Here is a 17,848-nt window from a genome sequence, read left to right on the forward strand (position 1 = left end):
GCTGCCTAGGATTGGGGGAGGCATTTGAGCTTGTGTTTTGAGTCCTGAAACGACCCCAAATTAGAGTTATTTATAGGCGGAGCGAAGGTGGGCGGGAGGAAGTTGCTTGTGCGGAAAATCGTATGAATCGCCGCCGTTTCAAAGTGGGAAGGTCTGGGCCGTTCCATTCTTGAGGACTTGACCGGTTTCAGCACAACCCTTCAAACGGTTGAATCTTATGATGAGCTAACAGTTCTTAAAACACGTTTTGAGAGATTGACCACAGTGTGGGAAGAGAGGAGAGGCTAGAGACAGGCAAAGTGATTATCCATCACCAAACAATGATAGTTTTAGCTTGCCATAAGAAACGAGAGTCGGAATTAAAGGCCGCTTGCCATTGCAACTAAAATTTAGTTCAATATAGTTCCTTAGTTTCAAATGTTTCCCAAGACTATGTATAGAAAACAGTGGTAAAAAGAACCCAAAGTGTTTAGGTAAATGTGTAGAGGAAATTTCTTTAAACCATATCTCTGATTGGTGGGGGTTATAAATATAGATATCACCTACTTTAATTTTAAATTTTAATTTTAATTTGTATATAAGTAATATCAGTAATATGTAAATATCAATTATTATGAGGATGGTTTGAGAAAATTTCATCCGATCAGCAATAGAGGACAATGTAGCTTGAGAAGAACATTGCCTCGACAGGCTTCCTTGAGGTAAATTACCAAACTGATTCAACCCATTTGAATCTTCCTAAACCCTTCTTATGGTTCTTTCTCCAAAGCAAGTTGTTGCGTGCACTATGCACATGTGAAGCCACCCACAATCAATTTTTAAATTCACACAATTTCTCGTGTGACTCTTCATACATTCGGCGGATGTGTATCTACCCAATTGTATTCTAGCTCGGCCAATATTTTCTTTCATCCAGGTCCTAAAAAACTTCCTCTAACCATACTTTTAATCAGTGTATTACCAACCATGGACATCATCCACATGCAGACTTAACTAAATATAAATATGAGACAATATTCATATTTGTAACCCACCAATCATTAAAAAAAAAAATTATTAGAAGAATGCATGACTCCATTAACTTTTTTGATCAAAGTGTTTTCAATTGTACCATCAAGCATGCTTAGCTCTAGTGCTTCTCGTGACCATTTGAACCTTGATTATAGAATGAATTTCGTAAGGAGACATGTTTATTCTCATGAGGAAAGAGTAGTAGTATGCTAGCATGCTCTAGCTTGATATTGAGCTTGTTATCCTCGGAATTGAGAATGATGCTAAATAGAGTCATGCCTTAAATCGAAAATTTCACGGGATTGCTAAGGTATCTCGCTGCTCCTCATCCTTTCAACAAGGACAAAAAGAAGGGCCTAAAAAGAACCTTTTCTAATGTCCCATGGTGGACTGGCGACATGATCTCTTTCGTTGAAATGGAATTGTGACCTAATCATTCTTGTTCAAATGATTAATATTGTTAGATTTATCCCTGACCAAGAAGGAAGAGAAATGGGTTTGCTTTCATCATCCTTGCCAAAAGAAAATGAGATCAACAATATAAACGTGAGAAAAACTAGTTGGCCATCATTCTTGCCAAATGACGGATAAAGAAATCATCTTATTGACTCTTTCAGGCGTTATAAAATCTATATGCCCCTGAACCAAATCTTGATAATCACGTCTAATCGGTCCGGTACTTATAGTTATTATAACAAAATTGTATTATGCGGAGACTCATCTAGCCCGTTATCTACATATAAATTTGCAACAAAATCTTGAAATTTGTCGGTCCACTAGGCGCAACATAGGATGATGATCACATGGTGAACTGGTCGCATAGTAACCTGCAACGTCCGTGAAGAACCTAAACTTAAAAACATAGGTTATCATTTGAATGTTCAAGTCTGGTAGGTGCGTGTAAAATATTAGAACACTTTGTGCCAAAATTGGAGTCAGCTTGTATCATTGGGCCGTCGAATGGGGGTGAAATCAATTGGAGATTTTAGCACGTGGGATTGATTGGACCTAAACCTACCAGTTTAATGAAGTAGGGGAAACATTTCAAAGGCTTGAGGGGTAGGTTCTTGAGTCAATTGAGGAGGACCGAGACTAATTATTGCCACTTTCAAATTATGAGAATCCGTAACCACCATAATCATCTAACTCCCTGATTGAAACTAGACCGATGGTCATCCCTTTTAGGGACCGGAGATGAACTCATCCATATTCGGTTGGAACTCCAAATAAGTTTTCTGATGAGTATGCTCAAGTCATGTAATTTCACAACTAGTATATGCCAGCCTCGTAACTCAGTATAAATTAAAACGAATTGGGATGCACAAGGCTTTTTATTGAAACTTTGTATGATTTTTTTTTTTCACTATGACAGTCGTCAATGATTGGCCCGATTTGGACTATTGAGCCACTTCATCAGAATCAAAAGCTCGGGCCACCCCCTATTGGGCCGGGTTTTAATGTTTCCGAAGGCCGAGGCAATGGACCCACCAAGGTGCAAACAAGCCCAAAAAGAGATGATAGTATTTGTGCTATTATTCGCATAAAGGATCCACAAGTGAAAAAGGCTACAATCATTTTACCAATATCATGATAAAGGTTTTCTTTTTTGAGAATTTATCTTGGGAAAATTTCAAATAAGAACCCGAAATGCCTTCATTTTCTTAAATAAATGCTTGAAGAAGACATTATTTCAAATAATTACCCAAAATATCCTCATTTTCTCAAATAAGAGCCTAAAGTGAATCTTATTTCAAAGAAAAGCCCAAAAACTCATATCAATGTCAAAGAAGAGCTTAAACTTACTAGATGTAAATGGTAATTTCGTCTTTTAAAATTTATAATTTCTTTTCTTTTTTCTCTCTTTTTTTTGTTTTTAAATTTTCATTTTAAAAAAAAAAAAAAGGAAAATCTAGGCGGAGGGAACCCTCCCGCTTCGTCCGCCGCCCATCGCTGGTGGGGCAAGCTTGTCGACCGAGGCAAGGGCCAGCAAGTCCATGCCAAAAGCAGGAGAATGGCCCTCGCCCAAAGTGCCCCCAAACTTGGGGTGAAGTCTAAAGGCGCCAGGCAAGGACCACCAGGCCTATGCAAGGGTCGCCACTCTCCCACTTCTAGCGAAGATCTACTAGCCCTCGCCTTTGGTTGACAAGACCCTAGTTGGCAAGGGTTGCTAACCCTCGCCCAAGCGCCAGCGACCCCATTGACCTTTGCCGTCGCCCACTAGCAATGGGGCAGTTCCTTTTTTTTTGTTTTATTTTTAAAAATTTTAATCTAACTTAATGGAAATTTAACTTGTGTTTTAACAAAATTATCCCTGATTGATTGGAATATTTTGTCAATCGGTAAGGCTAGGCTCTTATTTGAAATCAGCATAACCACTTCAAGCCCTTCTTTGGGACTAATATCGTCACTTCAATCCCTTATTTAAAACAAAGTCTACTTCAAGCCCTTGTTTGAAAAAATTAGAGCACTTCGGGCCCTTATTTGGAGTTTTCCTTTTCCTTGCTAAGTATTGTAGTGAAGTCTTCAACGTATGAAAGAATTGGGTCGATTCAGAAAGTTAAGTACACATCAACCTCAGGGTATATGTAAGATAGAAGTGAAAGACAAATTAGAGGCTCAAATATATATTATACAACAAGAGACACCTGATTTATTTTAGATAAACTTGTTCGACGCGCTAAAATAAATGTGCATCATCAAATCCCATCATATGCAATCTTAATATTCCCAAATGTCTATAATGCACTCAACTATCTCTCAAGAGAGAGGCTGAAACAAGACGCCCAAAGATGTGAACCATCTAAAGTCAACTGAAAAATTTCGTTAACGTGTTGAGATTAATTTAATTCTTTGAAAAATTAAATAAGCAAATGATTTTATTGAAATACGTTATTTGTTAAATTTCAAAGTATCTCCACTATTTTTGGCAGCTTTATACACCGGTCTATTCTTTTAAAACTTACGTATTGAACAAAGGTTTGTTTTGCTAATTCACCCGCCGTTGATGTGCTCAGATCTGAAAGAGTAACATTATCTAACAAATAAAAAGAAAATAATTTCAGAAAATTTAAATCCTTGAAATAAAAGTTTAGCTGCCACAAATGAAGTTGAATATGATTGATATATACAACTCGTGCTGATAGACTAACCAAAAGACATTAATAAATTAATGAATTCCATTACAATTCTACTACAAATAGACCAGATCAACCAATACATTGTTCAACCCAAAGAAAAAGAAAAATACATTGTAAGACCTACGGCAACAAATACGTACAATTGCAATCATGCGCTCATCCTAGAGCACATGAGTCTAATATGAGAAACCCTACATGCATTTAAGTGGAAATATGCGTGTGGATGCATTGTATAATGCTTATGTGCTTCTGTGTATCATCAAACTTTCTCGGCATTGCTCTCCGAGGTAGTACTGGTCGTCGAGGTGGTACTGCTTGAGGGATACCCGACTCCGTTGCGCGTGCTCGGGAACAACGTGAACAGCGTGCTCGAGATCGAGCCGATCACCGTTGGCAGAACCATGATCACAGTCTTCTCCGTGTTCTCGAAAGACGGATAGAAGCACTTCACGGTGTTCGTGTCCAACAACGCCAGAATTAAGAAGATGATCACACACAAGAAAGCGTGGACAAAATCCGAAAACCGAAGCTTATACCCCGACGAGCTCGTGGAGCTACTCGAGCTCGAGCTAGGCCAGATGCCCTTGGCCGTGGCGAACCCGTAATGGGTCGACCCATCGCTTCCCGTGTAGCTGTCGGTGAAGCAAGAGATAATACACGAAATGCCGCAAACTGCAATCAGAATGGCGCTTAGGTACTTGTTGTAAGTGTGGCACTCGCCGTTGTTGGTCAAAAGAGGGTTGAGGAATTGGAACAGGAAGACGGTCCCGGTCGGAAGGAGCTTGATGATGTTGGCTAGTCCGGTGTATGCACTGCTGCTGGTGCTGCTGCTGCTGCTGCTGCTGGTGCTGCTGCTGGTGCCGGTGGTGGTGCTGGTAGTGCTTTTGGTATTGGAAGATAGGGAAGAGATCTTGCTGCCCATTTTTTTGGCAATGCTAACCACTTTCTGAAAAATGAACAAGCTGGTTAGGATTGGGGGAAGCATTCGGGTTTGTGTTTTTGTGTCTTGTGTCTTGAAACGACCCCAGTTAGGGTTATTTATAGGCGGAGCGAAGCTGGTGGGAGGAAGTTGCTTGTACGGGAAATCATGTGAATTGCCACTATTTTAAAGTAGGAAGGTCTGGGCGGTCCATTCTTGAGGACTTGACCAGGTTCAGCACAACCCTTCAAACGGTTGAATCTTATGAAGATCTAAAAAGTTCATTCTTAAACACGTTTTGAGAGATTGACCAATGTGGGAAGAGAGGAGAGGCTGGAGATAGGTAAAGTGATGATCCATAACCAAAGAACGATAGTTTTAGCATGCCACGAGAAACGAGAATCGGAATTAAAGGCCATGCTTGTCATCGCAACAAAACTTGGTTTGATACCATTTCATAGTTTCGAATATTTCCTAACACTGTGTATAGAAAACGGTGGTAAAAAAAACATAAAGTGTTTATATAATGTGTAGAGAAAATTTTCTCCAATCATATCTCTAATTTGTGGGTTACAGATATAAAGATCACCTACTTTAATTTAAGTTTAAGTTTGCATGTGAGTGATATTGGTAACTTGTAAATACCAAATATGATGAGCATGGTATGAGAAAATTTTGATTTGATTAGAAATAGAGGACGATATAGCTTGAGCAGATAATTGTCTCGATAGGCTCCCATGAGGTGAAGAACATGTTTCTATGATCATAACTTTATTTTCTATGGAAGGTTAATTACCAAACTGATTCAACCCTTTTGAATCTTTCTAAACTCTTCTTACGGTTCTAACCTCAAAAGCAAGTTGTCGCATGCACTCTGTACATGTTGATCCACAATCAATTTTTAAATTCGCACGGTGTCGCATGTGACTCTTCGTACGTTTGGCACATGGGCATCTACCTAATTGTATTTTAGTTTGGGCTATACTTTCCTTCATCCTACGGAGAAGATTTTCTCTAACCATACTTTTAAGATTTATTAATTATGTATATCATTCACATGCAAACTTAATTAAATATAAATGTGAGATGATATTTATATTTTCAAAAGAAAATTGTTGGAAGAATGCATGACCCTTTTAACTTTTTTCGATCAAAGAATTCTCAATTGTATTACCAAGCATGGTTAGTCAATGCTTCTCGCACTCACTATCTTTCACAAGGCCATGACCAATTGAACTTTAATTATGCGATGAATTTCATAAGGTGACATGTCTACTCTCATGTGGAGAGAGTAGCGGTCTGCCAGCATGTTCCAACTTAATATTGAGCTCACCAATCTCGAACCGCAAGATTGAGAATGATGCGAAATAATTATGCCTTAAATCGAAAATTTCACGGGATTGCTAAGGTCTTTTGCTGCTTCTCATCCTTTCAACAAGGACAAAAAGAGGGGGCCAAAAAAGAACCTTTTCTGATGTCCCCTGGTGGACTTGCGGCATGACCTCTTCCGTTCAAATGGAATAGTGAAATAATCCTCCCGTCAAAATGATTAATATTGTTACATCTTATCCCTGACCAAGAAGGAAAGAGAAATGGGTTTGCTTGTACCAAGTATGAGGGCAAAGCCCACGAGGAATGATTTCTTTTATCATCCTTGCCAGAAGAAAACGATACAAATAACATACACGTGAGAAGAACCAGTTGGACATCTTTCTTGCCAAATGACGTGAAGGAAATCGTCTTCTGATCTCGTCGACTCTTTCAAATGCTCTTCTAGTCCGTTGTCTACATATAAATCTACGACATAATCATGAAATTTGTCAGTCCATCAGGCACAGTGCATGATGATGATGATGACACGGTGAACAGATCGCATGGTAAACTGCAATTTCCGTGCGGAAACTAAACTCGAAACGCTCGCATTGACGTAGAGATTACGATACGAGAGCAGTCAACTCAAGTACATTTCAGATAAGATCAGCGATTGGACAGCACATCCTCTCGTCACGAATTTCGTAGTGCAAAAAACGAGATGAATAAAAAACGTAGTTTATCATTTGAATGTTCAAGTCCGATGACTGCGCGTCAAAGATGAGAACGCTTTGTGCCAAAATTGGACTCAGCTAGCATGATTAGGCCGTCAAACGGAGGTGAAATCAATTGGAGAATTCAGCATGTGGCATTGGAATAGACCTAAACCTACCAGTTTAAGGAAGTGGGGGAACATTTCAACGGCTTGAGGGGTAGGTTTTTTTTCTCAATTGAGGTGGACTGAGACTGATTGGTGTGACCTTTGAACTGGCCGTTGATTTGCAGATTCAAACCTTGACTGTTAGAAGATGAGGTCCTTCTTTTTTATAATTTAGGGTACTTCTGAGAATACATATGATGTAGAAAGGCGGCGCCCGTAATTCAGAGAATTAGAGCATGTAATTTCAAATGTGGTGTCAGGAGTTTGAATCCCTCTTTGCCCACCACGGCCAAAAAGGGGAAGGATCTTTAGAACAACCTTGTCATTATTGAAAATTCTGTCATTTGTCGAGCACTGTACTTTGGCAATATTTCAAAAGTAAAATTTATCATTTAGAATGGTTTTATGTGTAAACTAGAATGCAAAGGTGATTAACATTCAAATAACATAAACAAAATGATCGGCTCATTACATGATGTACATTGATTCAACGCATAAATGATCAATACAGGATCTAAACTTTTTTTGCCCAATCTAATGCTTGAACTTCAAAAATCTGATAAATGCATTTCTTTCATTAAAATTTCTAACATTGTTAGCTAACTTGGCCATAGTTTATGTTGAGTTCATGAAGTTTTGCTGACTTGGAAAACAACTAGTTATTTTGGCCTAATAGACACTAACGTGGCAATCCACATAAAAATAAAATAAAAAACTAAAAACTAAGTAATGTGGCGATATACCTAATAGAATGATCACATTGAGCAAATTTTTGGAAGTTCGAGGCTGAATTGATTAACATAAAAGATCGTGAATTACATTGAATATCAAACAAAAGTTCAGAAACCATCTGTTCGATTAACCATGACCTATCCTCCATTAACAAGGAGGCAAACGAGCAATTTCAAATTGATACTTGGTCGCGGCTTTAGTCGGTTAAGACTGTAAGGGGAAGCTAGATCCCTTTCACTCCAAGGTTGACAAAATGGCCAAAGCGACCATCCAGAATCTGATATATTCCTAATCCATCTATAATACATATATGAGTAGTTAAACCAAAAGCGATCATGTAAATAACTAAAAGGCTACGAAAAACAAAACCCCAGGGTGGGGAATGTAAGTATGTGTAAGGGAGAGAGAGGAATGCAGACAGAAGTCGGCTGCTACCCATATCATAACGAGGATCACCAGCCCTACGCCGTCACACTCAAGCGAGGGTTCATGATAATAGCCATCTTGAATGTGAGGGCTGCCAACCCTTGCCACCTTGTTTGGGCAAGAGTCTGCGACCATAGTCATTGTGGATATGAAGGCCACAACCCCTCACCAAGCCCAGCCACCACCATTTGCTTGATCTCCAAGTAAGGGTTATGAGCGGCGTGAGAACTAGAAATCTCTTAAGGAGGAGGGTGAAACTAAACTTAAAAGTTCAACTAATATTTGTTATTAATACCATTTAGGGAACAATACCACGTAATAAATCAAAATCAAAATCAAAATTAAAAAGGAAAGAAAGATGAGTGTAGCAAAAAGTATTTTATTTTTTGATTGAAAGTACAATACCAGAGAGCATTATTCAGATATTCCTGAGTAGTGAACTTTTTGAAGTTCACTTTATGAAGTATCATCTTGTTCAAAAAGAATAATTACTATATTAGTACTTCAATTAAAATAAAATAAAATAACTTAATTTCATCAAATGTTTGAGTTGTCGCATCAAATTATAAATGATCAATAAATATATCTTATCTCATCGTTTATCATGAAAAATAATTAAAAAATTTCACATTAAGAAGAAATGAAGAGATAGCCAAAATAAGAAAAAGAGAATGGGCTATTGATCCGTTGCAGTGGCCACTCAACATGAAATTCAAAGGGGTGAGGTCAGTGAAAACCTTTTGAATTTTCTTTTTTCTTTTCTTTTCTGGTAGTAGAGAGAAAAGAATTTAACGTTTGACCTTTTGGACCTATTGTGGTAAAGTTGTATGTCATCAATTTGGTCTTTAGTCAGCATGGAATCACAATCCACGTCAGCGTTTCTATCCTTTTTCAGATAATCCTAAGATCAATACTAAATAAACATTTAGGGAGCAATGTCTTTACTCCCATAAGGACTCAAAAGACAACAAAGCTAAACAATTAGGTAATATTAAGGGTTCGTTTATTTTGCTAAAAGTTTCGCTATAAAGAAAAATATTTTTCATATGTCTTCATTTGTTTAGTGATTTAAGGAAAACAATTTCTTTTCTGTCAAGAGGAGATATCATTTCTCCTCCCAACCTAAGCTTGTTGTTTTCAGTTCACAAAAATATTTTCTATAAATCGATTATCTTTCCATTATCCAATTACCGAAAAGTCAAAAAACAATTTTCCGATATAATTTTCCTTCAAACAAATGGACGGAAACTTCATCTTCAATTCTTGGTTAAAACGTACCTCAAGCAAGAACCAGACAGAAGATGTCTTTTGGGCCAGGGACGCATTGATCGGTCCAATTTCGGGCCACCCAGTTTACCAGCTTCAGTTCTAGCCTGGAAAGCCCAAAACCGGCCTACAAGCCATGCGCAGATCTCTTGCAAACCCAAGTCGCACGCACCCAAACCCCAAAGCAAAATAGAATTTAGCGTAGTGAATAGCAAATCCCCGAAATCAACGAGCTCTAGCAAGTCGATGTCCAGAGTCGATTTAGAGGCCGGAAACGAAACTCGTCCATCAATGACTTTGCTCGAGTCGTGTAATTTCGCAACTGGTACATGTGGGCCTCGCAACTGGGTGGCGACTAAAATTTATAATCCCGTCAATTGAGGTCAGGATGCACCAAGCTTTGACTGAAACTTGTATAGTACTCTTTTCTTTTACAATCAGGTTGATGATTTGGTAACTACACATATTTAAATCTTGCAGTTCAGTGCATGGAAAAATAAAATAAAACGGAGAGAACTTTTTTATAAACAAGCCAAGCCCAAAATGCATTGGCCCGTTTAGACTATCGACCCAATTGGTTGGACTTGGAAAGCTCGGGCCGGGCCGGGCCACGATTTGTGTAAAGGATCCACAACCACAAGTGCCAAGGCCACATTCATCTTTCCATAAATTTTTCTAGCATTCAACATCGTGCATGGTACAAGCCAAATTCTCTCTCTCTCTCTCTCTCTCTCTCTCTCTCTCTCTCTCTCTCTCTCTCTCTCTATTTGAGAGTTTAAACTCACTTGATCTAATTCTAGTTTTTTATTCTCTCTCAATCTAGATCATTGAGTTTAATGAATATACTTTTGGAAATTCAATACCCATCTGCTCTGTTCAATTAGAAATTCTCTATTTCTAGTATCAATGATGATCGCAAAAGTTTTGGTGTCTCGTTAAATTACAAAATTTTCTCCTCCACATATTATATATGTGTTTGTTTAACCTACTCTAATTATCTCCATACGACAATGGTGTAGAGGAACCTAGACCTTGGCGCGCATTACCAACTCATGCCATAATTGTTGGAGAATGAATTTTTGGCATATGCTCATTATTAACAAAACCACAAGATCCAATAATCAACTATTGATTTTGTTTGATTGATTTGTTTTTGTAGAACAATTTTGTACTTAACTTTGTTGGTGCCATTAAACCTCTTTGTTTTCTAGATCTGGTTTTGTTTTTCGATATTTATGCTTTGTTTCAATTTTCTTTACCATGAAAACTATGTACTACTTCTATATCTTTCGAGTAATTGAGTACAATTTTCTTTTGACCCAAAAAAAAAATGATATGAGTTTTTTTGGTCTTTTTAAAATTTAAAATTTGATGGGTTTGAATTGGTCAAACCAACATTTAATAACTTGTACATAGGATTGTAGGTCCAAAGTGTGAGAGGCTATGTAGGTCGAAGGTGTGAGACAGTTGAGTCCATTTGAAAAATGAACTATACATCGACCTCATTAGCTATAAGTAAGACCGAAGGGAAACACACACTGTCATATTAAACATATTTATGGAGTGTCGGGCTCTCATAACTAATTGATTGGCATAAATTTGCTAGTGATAACTATTCCATCAAGGAGTAATTATTAGATAAATTTATTCAATGTGCTTTAGACAGCCGTGGATCATTAGATCCCATGGAAAATAATTTTCAAACATTTCAAATTTGTATGATGATCGATAATTTCTCGCTAGAAGCTAAAAGTAGATACCGAAAGATGTAAAACCATATAAATTTAATACAAAAAAATTCGTGATAGTCTCGTGCATTATTGGGTACTTCGAAATTTAAATAAGCAAAATGGTTTTCTTGAAATATGTTATTTCGCATTTCCCAATATATCTCACCTACTTTCGGCGGCTTTAGACACAGATCCATTTCTTCCGAAATTTACACATGCTATCCTAGGCAGCTCTCTCCTAATAAAGAACTATATATTTTCTTTTAAAAATGAAAAATAAAAGCACAATATAAATTTATCTGTTAAAAAACCATTTTTTTGTCGAAGTAAAAAAATCATTCAACCGATTTACGATCTTACATATCAATTTACATGCTTTAGATAATTTCATATTCAAAGTTAAGAATTTAAACATTTTTCCCATTCAGCAGTTTACGCATTTTGACTTTTTCAATCATAGCCACCTAAAACTTTCACAATTACCGTCCGTGATTCCGAAAATTTCATCACTATCTTTTTCAAATTCTGATCCAGAAAATGACAAAAAAATATTAGGGTTTCGCAAAGTCCAAGCATATAAATCCCCAAATTTATTTTTTTATTTCGTCGAAATAAATCCCCAAATTCCAGCCGTTAATAAAAGTTTCAAAAAAGCAAAAGCAGCCGGTCCCGTCACCTCCTCGTTTTAATCATAACAAAAAAAAATCGAAAGTTGCTTTTCTCAACCGGCGCGGGGTGGGACCAATTAGCACTGAAAAAATCACGGACGCTGAATTGACCAAATTGACCTTCCCGTCAAAAAGACGTTACAAACAAAAAAATATAAATTAAAAGAAAAAAAAAATCACAAGAGCTGCAAGGACTCCATTCTCCTTTTAATTTTCTGCTATTATTTATTGCTTTTGCACCTGTCCCATCTAAACGCAGAGGCTCCTCCTCGGATTCCATTTTCCAAAGGGCAGAAAAAAATAATATATTAAGGGGTTAAAACGACAAAAAAAAAACTCTAAAAAATGCCTATATTAATACAAATATCTTTGAATTTTCTTGTCACTAAAAATCATAAAAAAAATCTCTATTTTTTTTTTGTTACAAAAAATCCCGAACTCATATTACAAATAGAGAACATTTATATCATATAAAATTTAGATTTTTTCACACGGAAAAATTAAAGATATCTATGTGGGTAAATTTAAAAAAATTTACAATAAAAAATTGAGATATTGATATCACGATCTGCATCGTTTTTGTGATATTTGGCTGAATTTAAAAAAGCAAAAAATACACCAATAATGCAAGTTGCAAGAAAAAAAATTGCAATCTGTCATCATGGCCCCCACCAACCACGGGAGACGAGCCCTTCACATGATCCACGTCCGGCCCTGACTCGCCCTTTCAGCGACACCACACGACGCGACCATAGGGGGGCGGATAAGACTTGAGCAGACAAGGACCACAGAGGATGTCGTCATTTCTCTTTCTATTTCTTATTAAATTAAATCTTGTGATTCCGTCGAAAATCAAACCAAACCAAAATCAAAGCCGACCTACTCCGGCGACCGTGACCGAGCACCAAAACCGATGAACTTGTCAAAACCCATCGAAAGGGCTGAGAGAGATGAGATCAAGCTCGCCAAAAGAGGAAGATCCATCCATGGTAGGTGGCAAGATTTGGCATTTGACACTGTAATTATTGAGAACGAGAATTATTGAAACAGAAAGATGACCATATCATTATAGCAGGGTGAGGCCAGGTATACCATCGTGAGGACTTAAAGACCTTAATTACCACCATCCCCCTCTTCAAGCTGGGGAAGTTATAAGATGGCAGAGGAAAAGAAAACCAAGAGTCATGAAATTGGGGATTGAATTGAATTTGTATTTTCCATCATTTTTCTCTTAATTTCTTTGTCAGGAGATTGGGTTGAAGGCAGAGGAATAGAAAACCAACAGACTTGTGAATCGGATTGAATTGAATTTTCCATTACTTATTTCACTCAATTCTCTTTGTCAGAAGATGTGGGTCTTTCCCAGTCCTTCACCATCTCCACCACAAAAGATGTCTCCACACCAAACAACGTAAGAAAAAAAGGGCACTGGACTCATCATGAAACGGCCAGAGAACAAGGAGTAGCACAGGAGAAAAGAAAGACATGGAGGAGTAATAGTCGCAAGTCGGGCCAACAAATTTCCTAAAGTCATCTTCTTTAATTACACAGCCAAGGGACCATATACATAAGAGGCCTCTTTCAGACACTAGAAAAGATCATAAATCATCCACTTTAACACCTTAGACAACAACACCCTCCTCCCCTACTATAACCAAACAACAACCTAATTTTCCCCAAACTCGTTACAAACTCAAACTCGAACTCAACCCCCATCTTTTTCTCTTTTTCTTTTTTTTTCTCGCCTTTATTTTAATTCCTTTCCCACTTCAACTACAAGCTACAAGACCCTAAAGAAGATAACCCATCAACCCCAAATTACAATAACGTCACCACACAAGACCCACCCACAAGATAGAAAAGATATAATGATACAGATGATGTGAAGATCTAGCCAAAGACCACATCACCGAAGGAGGAGGAAGAAAGAAGACTGCAAATTTACTGAATCGTCCCCCAAGCCAATTTCTCCGATATAGAGATCCATCCAATCCCACCCGCTTTTCAAAAAACTCGCGGCTGCGATCTGACCTCCGGGATATCGGAAGAAAATGCTCCGGCGACGAAACAAGGGACCTACGTAGAAAGAAGAGAGGGAAGAGAGTCTGATCCGGGCTCGGGCTCGGATCTAGCGAAACGGGTCTTCTTCTTCGGTCGAGGAACTTTCCTCAGTCGAGACGCAGCAGCCTCCGGAGATCTCTGGTCGCCGAGTCGTCGAAGGAGACGTGCTTCTTCTTCGAGAACGACGGGAGGGGGAGGGAGCTCGGCTCCGGCGACACCGCGAACGCCGATCCGGCGTACATGTCGCACCTCCTCCTCCCCGCCGCCGGCGCCGGCGCCGGGGACCTCAGATCCACGATCCGGACCTGCTTGGGGACCATCTCCGGGTCGGGGCCCAGCCGCTGCGTCCCGTCGCAGACGACCATGTCGCCCGACGCCGCCGCGACGACTGGCTCTTGATCTTCGAGTCCAGCGACTCGCCCCGCCGGAGAATCGTGACCTTCTCCATCACGAGGCCCGCGGACCTCGCCTGCTTGCTGAGGTCGTCGGAGCTGGACCTCGAGGAGGTCGACGGCTCCGACTGCGCGGGAACATACCGCTTCCTCTGCTGCTCCGGCTTCGCCGGCTGCGGCTGCTGCTGCTGGATCTGCTGCATCTGCTGCCTCCTGTTAGGCCTAGCGCTAGATCTGCTGCTGGGGTTAGAGTACGAGTTCCCATAGTTGCAGGCCTTCCGGCGAGGGTAAGACGCCGGGGAGACCCGGATCCTCTGGATCAGGCAGTCCTGGGGCCGCAACACCTCCGTGGCCATGGCTCTAACTCCAGATCCGGGACCTACCCAAGTCAACAAATCGAGGGAACAACAAGTCTAGACAGAAACTGGGGGTGGGAAAAGTCAAGTTAATCGCCGTAAATTTAAAATCTTTTTCGCTTCCTCCGACGCCGCCGTTCGTCGTTCGTTCGTGGTGGGAAGGAGGGGTGGGATTGGACGGTTTCTAGGGTACCTACGCTAACAATCTCTCGGACCCTTCTTCCTCAGGAGGCGGAAGGAGAAGAGGAGGAGGAGGGAAGGAGAAGGGGGTTGTGTTTTTGATGCTCTGTGCAGAGCAAGAACGGAGGAAGGGTTTTCTTTTGGCGGATATATGATGGGAGGAGAAGGCGAGGGGAGGAAGGTGGAGATATATAGGAGATGAGAGGCGAGCGGTGGGCGATGAAGAAGGAAAAAAGTTGTTTCCTCTCTCTTTCTTTCTCTCTCTACACCGACCTTCGCGCGTGGAAGGGTTAAATCCGGTCAAAATATTGAACATTTTAGAGAGAGAGAGAGCTGAGTCCGAGCTTCTATTCAAGTTCGAACAGCGAATTTTCCGTTTATTTTTTTTCGTTTTTTGTTTTTTTTTGGTAAAAAGTTTTTTTTTTCTTTACATACGTATGCTTTAATTAAAGAGTTAATACTCGAAAAACTCTAAATCGGTATATTTATGATAAATTTATTTCAAATTAAATCTCAAATTAATATATCTTTGAAAAATTTACTCCAAACTAGTATATTTGTAACAAATTTTTCCTATGTTAATTTTCATTAAATTTTACCGTTAAATTACTAAATTGAGTGACACGCGATAGTTGATTTGTGCACCAAATTACGATTTTATCACGATTATACACTTTTTGTGATTTTTTTGTATTAATTCAATTTAACGAAAAGTATATTTGTCACAAATATATCTATTTAGAGTTTTTGGCGTTAAATAATTAATTTTGGATAAATTTATCATAAATATTTTAGTTTGGGTTTTTTATATTCGGTTTGGGTAAATTTATCACAAATGTATTAGTTTGGGGCTTTTTTATACTCAAAAATTAGTTTTTAATCAATTTAACACATATGTACCAGTTTGGGGTTTTTCGAGTATTAAACTTTAATTAAAACAAAAAAGCCACTATAAATTATAAATTATGTTCATTGTAGTACATTTTGTATAGCGTGACACATTAGTCCAAATTTCTACTCATAACATCAAAAATTCCATACTTATTCTGAATAACATGTTTATCTATAAATTTGGTGTTGCAAGAAAAAGTTTGGAGTTTTTGTGTCGCCAAAAGAATTTGGAGTAAATGTGTCGCATGAGTACAAATTTTGGATTTTTAATGTCACCAAAAATAGCTTAAGATATATATTACAATGAGCAAAGTTTAGATTTTTTTTGTGACTTTTCCCCTAATTAATATAACTAATTCCATGAGTTGTTAAATTTTTTGTTGTGTTTTTAGAATTGGAGGGGGAGCTCAATTGATTCGGGTTTCGATTAATTGAATCAAGTCGAGCCCGAACTCATTGAACACTCATTCGAGTTGAACTCGCATTGAAAAATCAAGTTCAGTGTATATAAGTTGAATATCAATTTTCAAATGTTTGAATCCAAGTTGAGTATTGAACCATACCCAACCAACTCAATTACGTCACGAAAAGGGGGATAAAGTCTTTTCCTTGTCTCGTATGTAGAAGATACGTAATTTAAATTTGGCTCCAAGGGGAGATGCTATGATTTCAATGGTATAATGTGTTTCATTTAATGCTTCATTGTATTCAAATCGAACATTTAACCATTTGTCGCATCTAGTTTAAATTGATTATGACGTATGAATAAGATCCTTTTTTATGAAGAAAACTCGTCATTTTCAATGTGCTATTTTTCCGCACGTGAGGTATAATCAATGCATTGAAAATGAAATATAATTCATCATGTCTAAGAGTAAAGGTGATCAACAAAGAGGTGCCCTATTTAGGCCTATGAGATAAATGAGCCAGCTTGGGCAAAAGCCAAAAAAGCCCAAGGCGCCTATTTTCGGCTAAGCCTTGCTTGAAAATTCCTATGTAATTATAATAAAAGGTTAATATCACAAAAAATCTAAAATCGATACACATGTAACAAATTTAATTAAAATTAATTTTTTTATCACGAAAAATCTCAAATTGATACATGACAAATTTATCAAAAATTAATTTGTTGATAATAAAAAACATTTAACCAAAGATGTTTGTGATAAATTTACCCTTGATCAATTTTCGTTTAAATTTAATATCAAATTGCTAAAGAATGACATAAGATAGCCGACAAGTGTATCAATTAGGGTTTTACCCTCCATTTATCAAAAGCGTATCAATTTGGTGATTTTTCGTGATATTAATTCAATTTAATGGAAATTATATATTATCATAAATGTATCGGTTTAGGGTTCTATTAGGTCTATGTGATCAAAAAATTAATTTATGGTAAAATTGTCATAAGCGTACTAGTTTAGACTTTTTAATGATTAAATTATTTGGAATAAATTTATCACGAATGTATTGCTTTGAGGTTTTTCGTTGTCAAAAAATTGTTCGAGATAAATTTGTTATGAGTATACCTGTTTGGAGTTTTTTGTTATCAAAAAATTGTTCGGGGTATATTTATCATAGGTGTACCAATTTGGGATATTCATTATCAAAAAATTATTTGGAATAATTTGTCGGGGGTTGTATTGGCCTAAAGTTTTTCGTGATCAAAAAATTAGTTTTAAACAAATTTATTACATGTATATCAGTTTAGGGTTTTTTTTATAGTATTAATTATTATTATTATTATAATATGCTTAGATAGGAATTGTGAATCGAAATCTTAAAATCGTAAATAGTAAATCAAGGGTAGGATTGAATAGTAAGATACGCTAAAATAACTAAAACTATATTTTCTTAGCATAGAAACACATAAAGAAAGTAGAATAAG

General features: G+C 37.8%; 2 protein-coding genes across 2 annotated transcripts; both read right to left on the reverse strand.

Annotated features, from left to right (window-relative positions):
- Positions 1-4,135: 4,135 nt before the first annotated feature.
- Positions 4,136-5,143, reverse strand: LOC104425295 (protein DMP2-like). Its single transcript, XM_010037954.3, has one exon. It carries the CDS (start codon positions 5,131-5,133, stop codon positions 4,408-4,410), a length of 726 nt encoding a protein of 241 aa, XP_010036256.2. The 5' UTR covers positions 5,134-5,143; the 3' UTR covers positions 4,136-4,407.
- A 9,105-nt stretch (positions 5,144-14,248) lies between these two features.
- LOC104425304 lies at positions 14,249-14,889 on the reverse strand. The gene is made up of 2 exons (XM_039306849.1): positions 14,581-14,889; positions 14,249-14,533 (listed from the first exon to the last, which is right to left on the reverse strand). The coding sequence occupies exons 1-2, from the start codon at positions 14,887-14,889 to the stop codon at positions 14,249-14,251; spliced, it is 594 nt and encodes a 197-aa protein (XP_039162783.1).
- Positions 14,890-17,848: the final 2,959 nt, after the last annotated feature.

Source organism: Eucalyptus grandis, chromosome 2, assembly GCF_016545825.1.
Source record: "Eucalyptus grandis isolate ANBG69807.140 chromosome 2, ASM1654582v1, whole genome shotgun sequence".
In the NCBI taxonomy this organism is placed as follows: Eukaryota; Viridiplantae; Streptophyta; class Magnoliopsida; order Myrtales; family Myrtaceae; genus Eucalyptus; species Eucalyptus grandis.